Raw genomic sequence first — 12,722 nt, forward strand, 5'->3', positions numbered from 1 at the left:
TTTTTCACAATATTTTATTTACATCAACATTAATTTGTGTCCCTATTTTTTGAAATATAATTACTCCGCTATTCCGGACCTTGTCACACCATCTTTGGGACACATCTAGAACTTCCACTCGATCGAGTCGATACTGAAAATCATCAAATCGTCGCAGTTTTCGCTCCAAAAGTAATCGAAGCGACTAAAAAGCTGTTTTCCATTAAAAAAAAAATTATTTTGAAAAAATTGCTTTATTTTAATTCTTACAATTTAAAATCACCTGAAAAACTGTCAAGGGAATTAAATAAGTTTAAATTATTAGTTTTGAATGCTATTTTCAATGTTTTCAAAACCACTTAGATAAAATTTCTTCATCTTATCAACATTATTATTCAATATCGAATTACAATTCATCAAATTCTCTCTTAAAGCCAAAGATTGTTCCCGAATTTTTTTAATTTCTTGCTCCAATCGTTTTTTTCTTTCCCTTAATACATTTGCAAGTAATGGTTTTACATCAGCTTCTCCTGTAACAGGTCTCCTGCAAATATTGTAGATTTAAAACGACATTACAATATTCAAAATAATTTATTTACCAAGCAGAATCTACATTTTTAGTAACATCTGATAATTCTTCCAATTTTTTAGAAACATCACAGTTTTTCCAAACATTATCTAACCACTGATTAGCTGGAAATATGATGTTATTGTTAGTAGTTTTCAACAACTCTTGTGAATGTTGTACTTTGAGGATTGTCTCAAAATCGTGATCTCTGAAATAAATTATATAATCTCAACAAAACAATTTGTTGATTTCATTAAAATTATTTTATTTGCTGTACAAGTACATGTTAAAGTGAGAATTTCACATAATAATAGTACTTACCACTTTTCCGATACGAATGCTGAATTCTTAAATACCAAATCAGGCCGGGACTGGTGCAATATAATCAAATATAACATAGTTGCACTAATCCCGATCTAGTTTAGCATTCCAAAATGACTTCCTTGCAATTTATAACCGCTAAATGAAAATAAACGTGGGTGTCGAAATGAATACGAAGAGCCGTTATAAAGAATTTTTAACAAAGAACAGGGCAATGACATTTTCTTACCTGACCCCCGAGGGGATTTCTTCTATAATCTTATGCAGACGTTCTAAATATATATTCCCATCCGAATTAACTACACTCATTTTGTAGATTTTATTATTCCACACAGTTATTGATTCTCATGTAAAATATTAACATTTAAAACATATAAACAAACCTATGAGATGTTAATAAAAACAATCAAAAATACGTTACTACAACAAAAGTTTCTGACAATTGACGTTTAATAACAGTTTCGTCAATAGGTGCGTTCATTTGAATGTTCATCGTACACCACTTTTTTGTGATAAATAATTTAAATTAAATCGAAAAACGATGGAATCACTATTGTTGATTGAGTTAATTGAAGCAAAAAACGTACCCTATTTAAAACAATTACGTATTATACTTCTAATCAATATTGCTGGTGTCGTACTTACACGAACGAGTCTATTACAAAAAGAAGCAGAGCTGGCGATTGCAATTCGAACGACAAAAGTTCCAATAGATGGCGCCTCATACAATAAATTCAAATATAATTTTATCAAAAATTGATTTCTCATTGTCGTTTCTTTTATTTGTATTAAATTAGAGTGAAATATGGTTTATTTTCATAAAATAGCACCTACTGGTAAATTATATTATATTTAGTAACGTATTTTGCTTCATGTAACCATATGACACGGTTGTGTCAAAGTATGTCAGCATATTTTCATGAAATAAACTATAGAGAAATTCTTAGTGGAAGAAATGAACAAGAAAATCGATCCAAAATATGAACGCGTTCATCAGAATATTAGTTCTCAGATTCAAAAAGTAAAAATGCAATTGCAAGAAAAGCTTCAAGAAATGATGCCTCTACCAGAAGTCATAAAAATGTCTCAAATGAAACTGAAAGAAGCCAAAACTATGCACCGACTTGTAGATAGGAACAACAAAGAGATAGCCGAAGAATTAAATGGTTATAAAAATAAAATAGCTTCTTTAGATGGGTATCCAGAAGAAGTTGGAAGCGAATCTAAACATTCCTTAATATTAAAAGTGCACAATTTACAAGAACAATTAGCAGATTTGCAAGAATTGAACGATTCCCTTAAAAATGATTTAAAAGAATTTCAAAAAAATTGCGATAAATACGAAAAATTAGCGGAAGCCAAACTTCAAGAAATAACAACACTGGAATCGCATCTTGAAAATTTGTTAGAAAAAACCAAATTGCTTCATAATTGATTACACAATATGATATATAGAATATTTTTAATAAATAAAATTTGATCAATCAGTTTTCTACTAAATCAAACCCTTATATAATATTTTCTTCAATATATACACGTCAATTCTATATTTATATATTTAAGAAATAAAATATTATGAAACTGTAAGTCCTTTATAAAACAAGACCACTGTCAATATGTTGACGATTTATATACAGGTTTGTATTGAGACTTCCTGTCTTTAAGAATAGGAAAATAGATTATTAATAAGACAAGACCACAATAATTTAAAAAAAAGAAGGAGAATCAAGTATATTTGTTGGTGTTTTTTTTTTAATAAACATTCTCACTATCTTATCAAGCACTTGTTGCACTTTTTTAGTAATATTTCTAATTTATAATAAAGGATATATGTTATCATACCTGAGAGAGTAATGTTAATAACCCATGTAGTGGTGAGTTAATTATTATAGCTACAAAGAAGTTTTAAATTTACGTAGATTAGGATTTTGAGAAAGGTATTCGTGAATATTAAGTTTGATTGAATTATCACCGCATTTTAGAAGGTTTTGAATCGTCTATGTAAATAACGAAGGGTTTGTACAAATATTTTTAAAGTGGATTAACATTAAAACCTTTGTGACGAAAGTCATCAATAAGTCCTTTGGTTGATTTTTTCACAGATTGAGGTTTACGTGTTAGGTATACTTTTTAAATAAATGATTTCTCAAAAAAATGTTTTTTATTATACCAGAACTGAATTACAAAACATCAATAAATACAAAAAACTAAGTTTCTTTGTAAACCATTAGATCATTTGAAAGATCGTTAATTATAGTGACATTTTCTTGTATTTTCCGATAGAGTTGTTCAATTTCATTGGAAAAATCGCTAATATCAAAGTTATAGACGTCTCCTAGAAAGTTTATTCGAAATAATTTTCATTTTCAAAATTGTGAATACTACATACGTCTTTCCATTGAATAATCTGATGATGGTGAATTATATAGACTGATAAATCTTTTGGAACATTCGGTAGCTAATTCAAACTGTGAATACATTTTTTTCCCGTAGTTTAATCGTTTACTAAAATTCTATTAAAAACATAACTTTAAAAATCCTAACCTCTAAATAAAATTTGTATCAATATTTACCTCTGCTTGACTGGTATAGAAATCTATGTTTTGTTTTAATTCTTCAATTTTTAATTCGAATTCAATTTTTTTTGCCTCTTCTTTCTTTAAATCGTTATTCAACTTGATTAACTTTAAATTTTCTGAAAAGGTATATTTATTACCATACTTCTTTTATACCCAAAATATTTTATTACCATTTTTATTTTCTAATTCCAAATTTTTTACGTATTGTGATATATCTTCCAATTTCGAGGAATCTTTATCCATTATTTCAAATTTATTCACTTCCTTCTATTTTGAACAACTTGAAATTATTAGTTGTTCTAATAGAACATAGACTGCGCTAGAGTCTTTAAAAACAATCGTTTCTGGTTCTGATCGTAGCTATTCTACGAATAAAATTATAGTTAGTCAAACGAGTCATTCGGGTAGATAATAATAAAAATGTCGAGTATTCAGTTGTGTTACTAATCGAAATACCGCGAAGCTAAACGTTCATGACATGCGTAGAAATAGTAGCGATGAGGGTAGTTGAAAATTTCAGCAGCTTCCTTTAGGTTGACGCCATTGTGATTTATTGGAATCTTTCAAATTTTATGTGTACAAGTTTGCATTTTGATCGATTTTAATATATAAACAGGTATGTAATAGTTTTAGTTTTTTTATTATAACAGTTAATTATGTTTTAAATATAATTTGTACAAAGAAACGATCATTACCGGTATTTCTCCCGCGTTGTATAAAGCAAGTTTGTCCACTACCCAAGCTTCACTTTAATCACGTTTCAAATATTAAAATTCATCATTTGATATAAGTACATCGTATTATGAAGGTTTTATTGTTTTATTTTTATTGCGTTTAATTGTTTTGAGAACAACGCTGCCTTGCATATTATAACCTCAATTCGCATAGATTTAGATTGTATTAAAATTCGTGTCTATCAGTATGATGGTTTCAATATAAACGTTCCCTAGCAACTTCTGTTTGATACAAATATTCTTAAAATATATCAAATATTATTAAAAAAAATATTGTGCCATTATTGCCTGGTGGTTACTGTAATCAATATATTTGGACTAGGAATATGCCAAGTTTATACGTATTATTCTAATAACAAATGTTTTTTGCTTGTTTGGTTTTCAATAAGTTATTTGGTTATTTCTATTTTGATGTTTTTGTTTTATCAATTTTTACTTGTAATAAGGTAGTTTATTATTATAAACAATACATTTTAGTCGGAAATATTAATATGATCTAGATATTTTTTTTCAAAGTATGATTTTTCAGGCATTTTTTGTTAATAATATCTATTATCGAGCTTGTTTCATATCTAGAACAGTTTTGATAAGAATTTATATTTAATTGAGGTTAGTATATACCGTGAGATCCTAAATGTAACATCAAGAAAGTTTTAAAAAACTTGAAACTATGGTTTTCGAATAAAATTTAACTTTATAACAATTTTATTAATATATTAGCGCTTTATCTTATGTCGTTTATAAACTATAAAATAATTTTCGAGGAAATTTTCGATATTTAGTGCAATTTTTGTACGAATATTGTCAGTGAATCGTCATTAATCCAGCTTTAGAACGACTATAATTGAAATTTATGATAAAGTGGATATTTTAAGATTAAGTAATAACAAATACTCATATTTTTCACTGTTATTATGTAAGTAAATTTTATTTTATGCGATTATGAGTCATTGACCGAGTATTTTAGAAATTTGAAGTGGTTTACAAGTGACTAGTGAGTTATAAATTGTCATATTTTCATCGTTGGATCCAATAAAATAAATTGTCATCGGAAAAAATGCGCGTTCGAATGAAAAAAATTCTGAAGGATGAAATTTTGTATGGAACTCGTGTACTTTCGGTTTTTTTTTTGTAGTAGCTACTCTAAATTCGTTATTTGACACTGTCATTTTGTCATTTCGGTTATATCGTAATTGTTTATATATGAAAATCGAATAATTTAATTCCGTCCTTTTCAGGGACATTACGGATGACAGTGACTGTGCCGATTTTAAAGTAGCCTACATTAAATAAAATTACGAATATGGCCGACGAGGTACCAGATAATCACGATGTTATCCCCGACGTATCTCTCAATACCCCGCAAGTCCCTCCGATACACATGGAAACGTCGGAGGACATTTCTCCCGAAATACCACCGGAAGCTGAAACAGTAAAAAGTCCTCCGGAACAGTTAGATCCTCCACAACAAACATCGGAAGTTGGTGAACAAGAAAGTAATATAGTCGATAGTGCTGCCGTGGTGGCGGCGGCCGCGGCCGCCGCCGCCGCAGCGGCAGCGGTTGAGGAACAATCGAATCCAGTTGAACCGGAACCGCCTAAAGAGGTGGAACCACCGAAACCGCCGCCTAAAATGATAAATATCCATATAAAAACACCCCAAGAAAAAGAAACTTTCAACGTAGACGAAAACGCCGGAGTTAAAGATCTAAAAGCTTTGATAGCTCCGAAATTCAACGCCGAACCAGATCAACTGTGTCTGATTTTCGCCGGGAAAATTATGCAAGACGAAGATAATTTACTCCAACATAATATCAAAGAAGGATTAACCGTTCATCTAGTTATCAGAGCTGCGCCGAGACTATCCGAAACCGCAGCCAATAGACGACCGGCTGATATAGCAGCCACCCCTTTCCAACTAGGTAGTTTGGGCGGCTTGGCCGGTCTTGGACAATTGGGTTTGGGGGCGAATACTTTCATGGAACTGCAAAACCAAATGCAGAGCGAATTATTGTCGAATCCTAATATGTTGAGGAATCTTTTGGATAATCCGTTGGTGAATCAATTGATGAGTAATCCGGATGTTATGAGGACTTTATTGATGAGGAATCCGCAGATGCAGGACTTAATTCAAAGGTAAGTTGATAAGAAGGTTTGTCTGTTTGCCAATTCGTACCTAATTTTTTTTTATTTATCTCTTGTAATATTTCATTTAGTTTCAAAGATCGTCAAACTGTTTCGAATAACTCAATTTACAACTAGGTTTTAGTACTCGACGAATGTCAAACTCAGTAACCCTGTATACAAAAGCAAATTATATATTATACGTTAATGGAATTTCAAGTATCTAAGGGACACTTGGAATCGCTTAACCATGTGGTTGGGTCTCGCACCAAACAACTAAACAAGCGCGAAATCCGACTAACGACCGGAAACTGTCATCTAAGACGCCATATTCACACCATGGGCGTCACGGACGATCCAGAGTGCCGTTGATTCATGTAGAAGAACGAAACTGCAGACTACGTCATCTGTGAATGTCCTGCACTCATACAAGCGCGGTTTAAACACTTCACAACTTGCCTAATGACATTAAAACAATTTCCGAACTTGCCGTTACTAAATAGTTCAACAATGTAGAAGATGTATCAGAAATTCTTAAAAACGGGCTCGGTTGCCGACGCGCCACGTTCTTATCGACCGGTATCTGTAACTTTACGAGGTTGATTTCAATAAAAGATTGGAATTTTTCGAATTGTACCTCTGATGCAGTTCCAGCGCTCCATTTTGTAGTCGGATTAACCTTGAAGTTGAACTCTCCGTTTAGAGATGTTACAGTAAATGCGTTGATCGTGATTTCCGAACTTGCCGCTATTAAATGGTTCAGCAGTGTAGAAGGCGTACCGGAAATTCTTGAAAACGGGCTCTGTTGTCGACGCGCCGCGTTCTTGACGACCGGTATCAGTAACAACTAACGAAAATTCGTTGTTTACGAGGATTTTTTCGATAAAATATTGGAATTTTTCGAGTTGTACCTCTGATGCAGTTCCAGCGCTCCATTTTGTAGTCGGATTAACCTTGAAGTTGAACTCTTCGTTTAGAAATGTTACCGTAAATGTTTTGATTGTGATTTCCGAACTTGCCGCTATTAAATCGTTCAACAGTGTGGAAGACGTACCGGAAATTCTTGAAAACGGGCTCTGTTGTCGACGCGCCGCGTTCTTGACGACCGGTATCAGTAACAACTAACGAAAATTCGTTGTTTACGAGGATTTTTTCGATAAAATATTGGAATTTTTCGAGTTGTACCTCTGATGCAGTTCCGGCGCTCCATTTTGTGGTCGGATTAACCTTGAAGTTGAACTCTCCGTTTAGAAATGTTACCGTAAATGTTTTGATTGTGATTTCCGAACTTGCCGCTATTAAATGGTTCAACAGTGTGGAAGGCGTACCGGAAATTCTCAAAAACGGGCTCTGTTGTCGACGCGCCGCGTTCTTGACGACCGGTATCAGTAACAACTAACGAAAATTCGTTGTTTACGAGGATGATTTCGATAAAATATTGGAATTGTACCTCTGATGCAGTTCCGGCGCTCCATTTTGTGGTCGGATTAACCTTGAAGTTGAACTCTCCGTGTAGAAATGTTACCGTAAATGTTTTGATTGTGATTTCCGAACTTGCCGCTATTAAATGGTTCAACAGTGTGGAAGGCGTACCGGAAATTCTCAAAAACGGGCTCTGTTGTCGACGCGCCGCGTTCTTGACGACCGGTATCAGTAACAACTAACGAAAATTCGTTGTTTACGAGGATGATTTCGATAAAATATTGGAATTTTTCGAGTTGTACCTCTGATGCAGTTCCGGCGCTCCATTTTGTGGTCGGATTAACCTTGAAGTTGAACTCTCCGTTTAGAAATGTTACCGTAAATGTTTTGATTGTGATTTCCGAACTTGCCGCTATTAAATGGTTCAACAGTGTGGAAGGCGTACCGGAAATTCTCAAAAACGGGCTCTGTTGTCGACGCGCCGCGTTCTTGACGACCGGTATCAGTAACAACTAACGAAAATTCGTTGTTTACGAGGATGATTTCGATAAAATATTGGAATTTTTCGAGTTGTACCTCTGATGCAGTTCCGGCGCTCCATTTTGTGGTCGGATTAACCTTGAAGTTGAACTCTCCGTTTAGAAATGTTACCGTAAATGTTTTGATTGTGATTTCCGAACTTGCCGCTATTAAATCGTTCAACAGTGTGGAAGACGTACCGGAAATTCTTGAAAACGGGCTCTGTTGTCGACGCGCCGCGTTCTTGACGACCGGTATCAGTAACAACTAACGAAAATTCGTTGTTTACGAGGATGATTTCGATAAAATATTGGAATTTTTCGAGTTGTACCTCTGATGCAGTTCCGGCGCTCCATTTTGTGGTCGGATTAACCTTGAAGTTGAACTCTCCGTTTAGAAATGTTACCGTAAATGTTTTGATTGTGATTTCCGAACTTGCCGCTATTAAATGGTTCAACAGTGTGGAAGGCGTACCGGAAATTCTCAAAAACGGGCTCTGTTGTCGACGCGCCGCGTTCTTGACGACCGGTATCAGTAACAACTAACGAAAATTCGTTGTTTACGAGGATGATTTCGATAAAATATTGGAATTTTTCGAGTTGTACCTCTGATGCAGTTCCGGCGCTCCATTTTGTGGTCGGATTAACCTTGAAGTTGAACTCTCCGTTTAGAAATGTTACCGTAAATGTTTTGATTGTGATTTCCGAACTTGCCGCTATTAAATCGTTCAACAGTGTGGAAGACGTACCGGAAATTCTTGAAAACGGGCTCTGTTGTCGACGCGCCGCGTTCTTGACGACCGGTATCAGTAACAACTAACGAAAATTCGTTGTTTACGAGGATGATTTCGATAAAATATTGGAATTTTTCGAGTTGTACCTCTGATGCAGTTCCGGCGCTCCATTTTGTGGTCGGATTAACCTTGAAGTTGAACTATCCGTTTAGAAATGTTACCGTAAATGTTTTGATTGTGATTTCCGAACTTGCCGCTATTAAATCGTTCAACAGTGTGGAAGACGTACCGGAAATTCTTGAAAACGGGCTCTGTTGTCGACGCGCCGCGTTCTTGACGACCGGTATCAGTAACAACTAACGAAAATTCGTTGTTTACGAGGATGATTTCGATAAAATATTGGAATTTTTCGAGTTGTACCTCTGATGCAGTTCCGGCGCTCCATTTTGTGGTCGGATTAACCTTGAAGTTGAACTCTCCGTGTAGAAATGTTACCGTAAATGTTTTGATTGTGATTTCCGAACTTGCCGCTATTAAATCGTTCAACAGTGTGGAAGACGTACCGGAAATTCTTGAAAACGGGCTCTGTTGTCGACGCGCCGCGTTCTTGACGACCGGTATCAGTAACAACTAACGAAAATTCGTTGTTTACGAGGATGATTTCGATAAAATATTGGAATTTTTCGAGTTGTACCTCTGATGCAGTTCCGGCGCTCCATTTTGTGGTCGGATTAACCTTGAAGTTGAACTCTCCGTTTAGAAATGTTACCGTAAATGTTTTGATTGTGATTTCCGAACTTGCCGCTATTAAATCGTTCAACAGTGTGGAAGACGTACCGGAAATTCTTGAAAACGGGCTCTGTTGTCGACGCGCCGCGTTCTTGACGACCGGTATCAGTAACAACTAACGAAAATTCGTTGTTTACGAGGATGATTTCGATAAAATATTGGAATTGTACCTCTGATGCAGTTCCGGCGCTCCATTTTGTGGTCGGATTAACCTTGAAGTTGAACTCTCCGTGTAGAAATGTTACCGTAAATGTTTTGATTGTGATTTCCGAACTTGCCGCTATTAAATCGTTCAACAGTGTGGAAGACGTACCGGAAATTCTTGAAAACGGGCTCTGTTGTCGACGCGCCGCGTTCTTGACGACCGGTATCAGTAACAACTAACGAAAATTCGTTGTTTACGAGGATGATTTCGATAAAATATTGGAATTTTTCGAGTTGTACCTCTGATGCAGTTCCGGCGCTCCATTTTGTGGTCGGATTAACCTTGAAGTTGAACTCTCCGTTTAGAAATGTTACCGTAAATGTTTTGATTGTGATTTCCGAACTTGCCGCTATTAAATCGTTCAACAGTGTGGAAGACGTACCGGAAATTCTTGAAAACGGGCTCTGTTGTCGACGCGCCGCGTTCTTGACGACCGGTATCAGTAACAACTAACGAAAATTCGTTGTTTACGAGGATTTTTTCGATAAAAGATTGGAATTTTTCGAATTGTACCTCGGAAGCAGTTCCGGCGCTCCATTGTGTGGTCGAATGACGATTTTTTTTTATAATTTTACTTTGAAATGTTTCGTTAGCAACAATTGGCAAACAGAACAATATCGAGAATTTAACGGGGTCGCTATTTAATTTAGGATTTTTTTGAAGGTATCCGGAAATAAATCAAACTCTCAATAATCCCGAGCTGTTACGACAAACGGCCGAATTAGCACGAAATCCTTCGATGCTACAAGAATTAATGAGAAGTCACGAACGCGCCATGGGTTTAGAACCATCGTCTCCCCCTCCCCTAACTAACCCTATCCCGAATTTATTCTCGAATATACAAGAATCCATGTTGCCGTCATTGGCCGCTCAATTTCAAGCGAGCGCCCAAACAAATCCAGGTCGCGGCGTTTTGAACCCACCGCCTCTGGCCAGTCTACTCCAACAGATGTCCGAAAATCCGAGTTTGATACAAAATATGCTTCAAGCACCTTACACCCAATCGGTGTTGGAAGCCCTCAACGCCGATCCGAATATAGCGAATACTCTCCTAGCTCAGAATCCCCTGATCTCCGATAACCCCGCGCTCCAAGAACAAATGAGGAACATGATGCCGCAGTTGGTGCAACAATTACAAAACCCCGAAGTTCATAATCTCATGACGAATTCCCAAGCGTTAGACGCCATCCTCCAAATCCAACAGGGGATGGAAAATTTAAGACAAGTTGCTCCCAATTTGATCCATACTTTCCCGCCCCCAGCCCCTCAACCCCTAAATACAAACAATCAAACGGAAACTGCACCGAGTAACCCACCGCCCGGTACTCCGAGAGACGCTTTTTCGGAATTTATGAGTAGAATGGTGTCCAATATGGCGGCTAATACCGATAACAGTATGCCGCCTGAACAGAGGTACCAAGCGCAATTGGAACAGTTGGCGGCAATGGGATTCGTTAATAGAGAAATTAATCTGCAGGCGTTGATTTCGACGTTCGGAGACGTAAATGCCGCCGTCGAGAAATTATTGTCGCAAGGGCAGTTGTCTTCGATGAGCTAGACTATTATTAATCTAGGATTAAATATATTGACAATATAATTCGTGATTTGGCGTTTAAAATGTGTTATTTCACTTAAATTATTATTAATAAATCTTTAAAACATTCGAAATATTCGTTTCATTTTGTTTTTCATCATGACTAACCCATAGTTATCGATAATTATTAACATACGAGGTTTTAATATATGGCAACACTGCAACGCTGACGTCATTATGTCAAATCTGACGTTGTCATCATTCTGACGTTTCTAATGGCGATTTTTTCCAAAAAGATCGATTTTTAAATCGATACATTAAAAATCGAGGTCTAAAAGATCGATTTCCGAAAAAATTGTTACAAAAATTGAGTTTTATGCTGCCCTGATGATCCTGGCAACGATATTTGCGTGTATTTATGTAATTATTGTTTTGATATGTCTACCTTTGACAACCGTGCAACATTTTGGATCTTTGTGATCGTCTATCGAATCCAAAAATTGTGTTTTATGCTGCCCTGATGATTTTGGAAACTTTTAAACATTTTGGATTATGGTATTATCCCTCGTATAAAACTTTCCGATATGAAAAAATTATAAATTAAGTGTGTTAATAAAATTATTAAGTTGGTTTTCTGGTCTAGACAAGTTTCAGTGTTTTTAGGTCTCGTCAGCATAACATACTATTTAGAATTAATTTGAACATTGGACGCCTTGTATATAACGTGTTTTTATTTAGTAGTAACCCTCAAACTTTTGTAGTTTTAAAATATTTTAAAATAAATGTGACAATAAATTTTGAAAAAATTGATTGGAAAATCGTTATCCTAGTTTTTTAGTAATTGGAAAAGCGTGACGTATCTTTCGAAGCACGGTAAAAATCCAATACATTTGTTTGACGATGCATACAAACAAAAACTATACAATGTATATTTACAAAGACGTTAAGGGTTGTTATTGCTTATTTAAAAAAAAATAACTGACACTCCCTACCATGTTTAATATATTAAATTATTTGTATTCAATTAATGAAACTTCCGAGGAAAGTGTATCAGAAATTCAATGGATTTCATCAATTTGACTTATATTAAAAAATTGTCTAGTACCCAATTTTCATATATTTAGGGCGTTAACCATGTATTTGCAACATAAGATAAATTTCTAGTGATTAATCATTCAATTTACGAAGCTTCATGAAATTTTAAAAATATTTATC

General features: G+C 35.1%; 2 protein-coding genes and 1 long non-coding RNA gene across 3 annotated transcripts; 1 reads left to right on the forward strand and 2 right to left on the reverse strand.

Annotated features, from left to right (window-relative positions):
• Positions 1-1,298, reverse strand: LOC130449598 (uncharacterized). The gene is made up of 3 exons (XM_056787533.1): positions 1,098-1,298; positions 579-755; positions 1-523 (listed from the first exon to the last, which is right to left on the reverse strand). Exons 1-3 carry the CDS (start codon positions 1,175-1,177, stop codon positions 301-303), a joined length of 480 nt encoding a protein of 159 aa, XP_056643511.1. The 5' UTR covers positions 1,178-1,298; the 3' UTR covers positions 1-300.
• Positions 1,299-3,033: 1,735 nt separating this feature from the next.
• On the reverse strand, positions 3,034-3,625 carry LOC130449748 (uncharacterized). The gene is made up of 3 exons (XR_008910491.1): positions 3,442-3,625; positions 3,258-3,381; positions 3,034-3,203 (listed from the first exon to the last, which is right to left on the reverse strand). It is a non-coding gene; the product is annotated as an uncharacterized LOC130449748 (long non-coding RNA).
• A 297-nt stretch (positions 3,626-3,922) lies between these two features.
• Positions 3,923-11,641, forward strand: LOC130449974 (ubiquilin-1-like). Its single transcript, XM_056788114.1, has 3 exons — positions 3,923-4,063; positions 5,420-6,317; positions 10,637-11,641. The coding sequence occupies exons 2-3, from the start codon at positions 5,485-5,487 to the stop codon at positions 11,529-11,531; spliced, it is 1,728 nt and encodes a 575-aa protein (XP_056644092.1). The 5' UTR covers positions 3,923-4,063; positions 5,420-5,484; the 3' UTR covers positions 11,532-11,641.
• Positions 11,642-12,722: the final 1,081 nt, after the last annotated feature.

Source organism: Diorhabda sublineata, chromosome 10 (assembly GCF_026230105.1).
Source record: "Diorhabda sublineata isolate icDioSubl1.1 chromosome 10, icDioSubl1.1, whole genome shotgun sequence".
In the NCBI taxonomy this organism is placed as follows: domain Eukaryota; kingdom Metazoa; phylum Arthropoda; class Insecta; order Coleoptera; family Chrysomelidae; genus Diorhabda; species Diorhabda sublineata.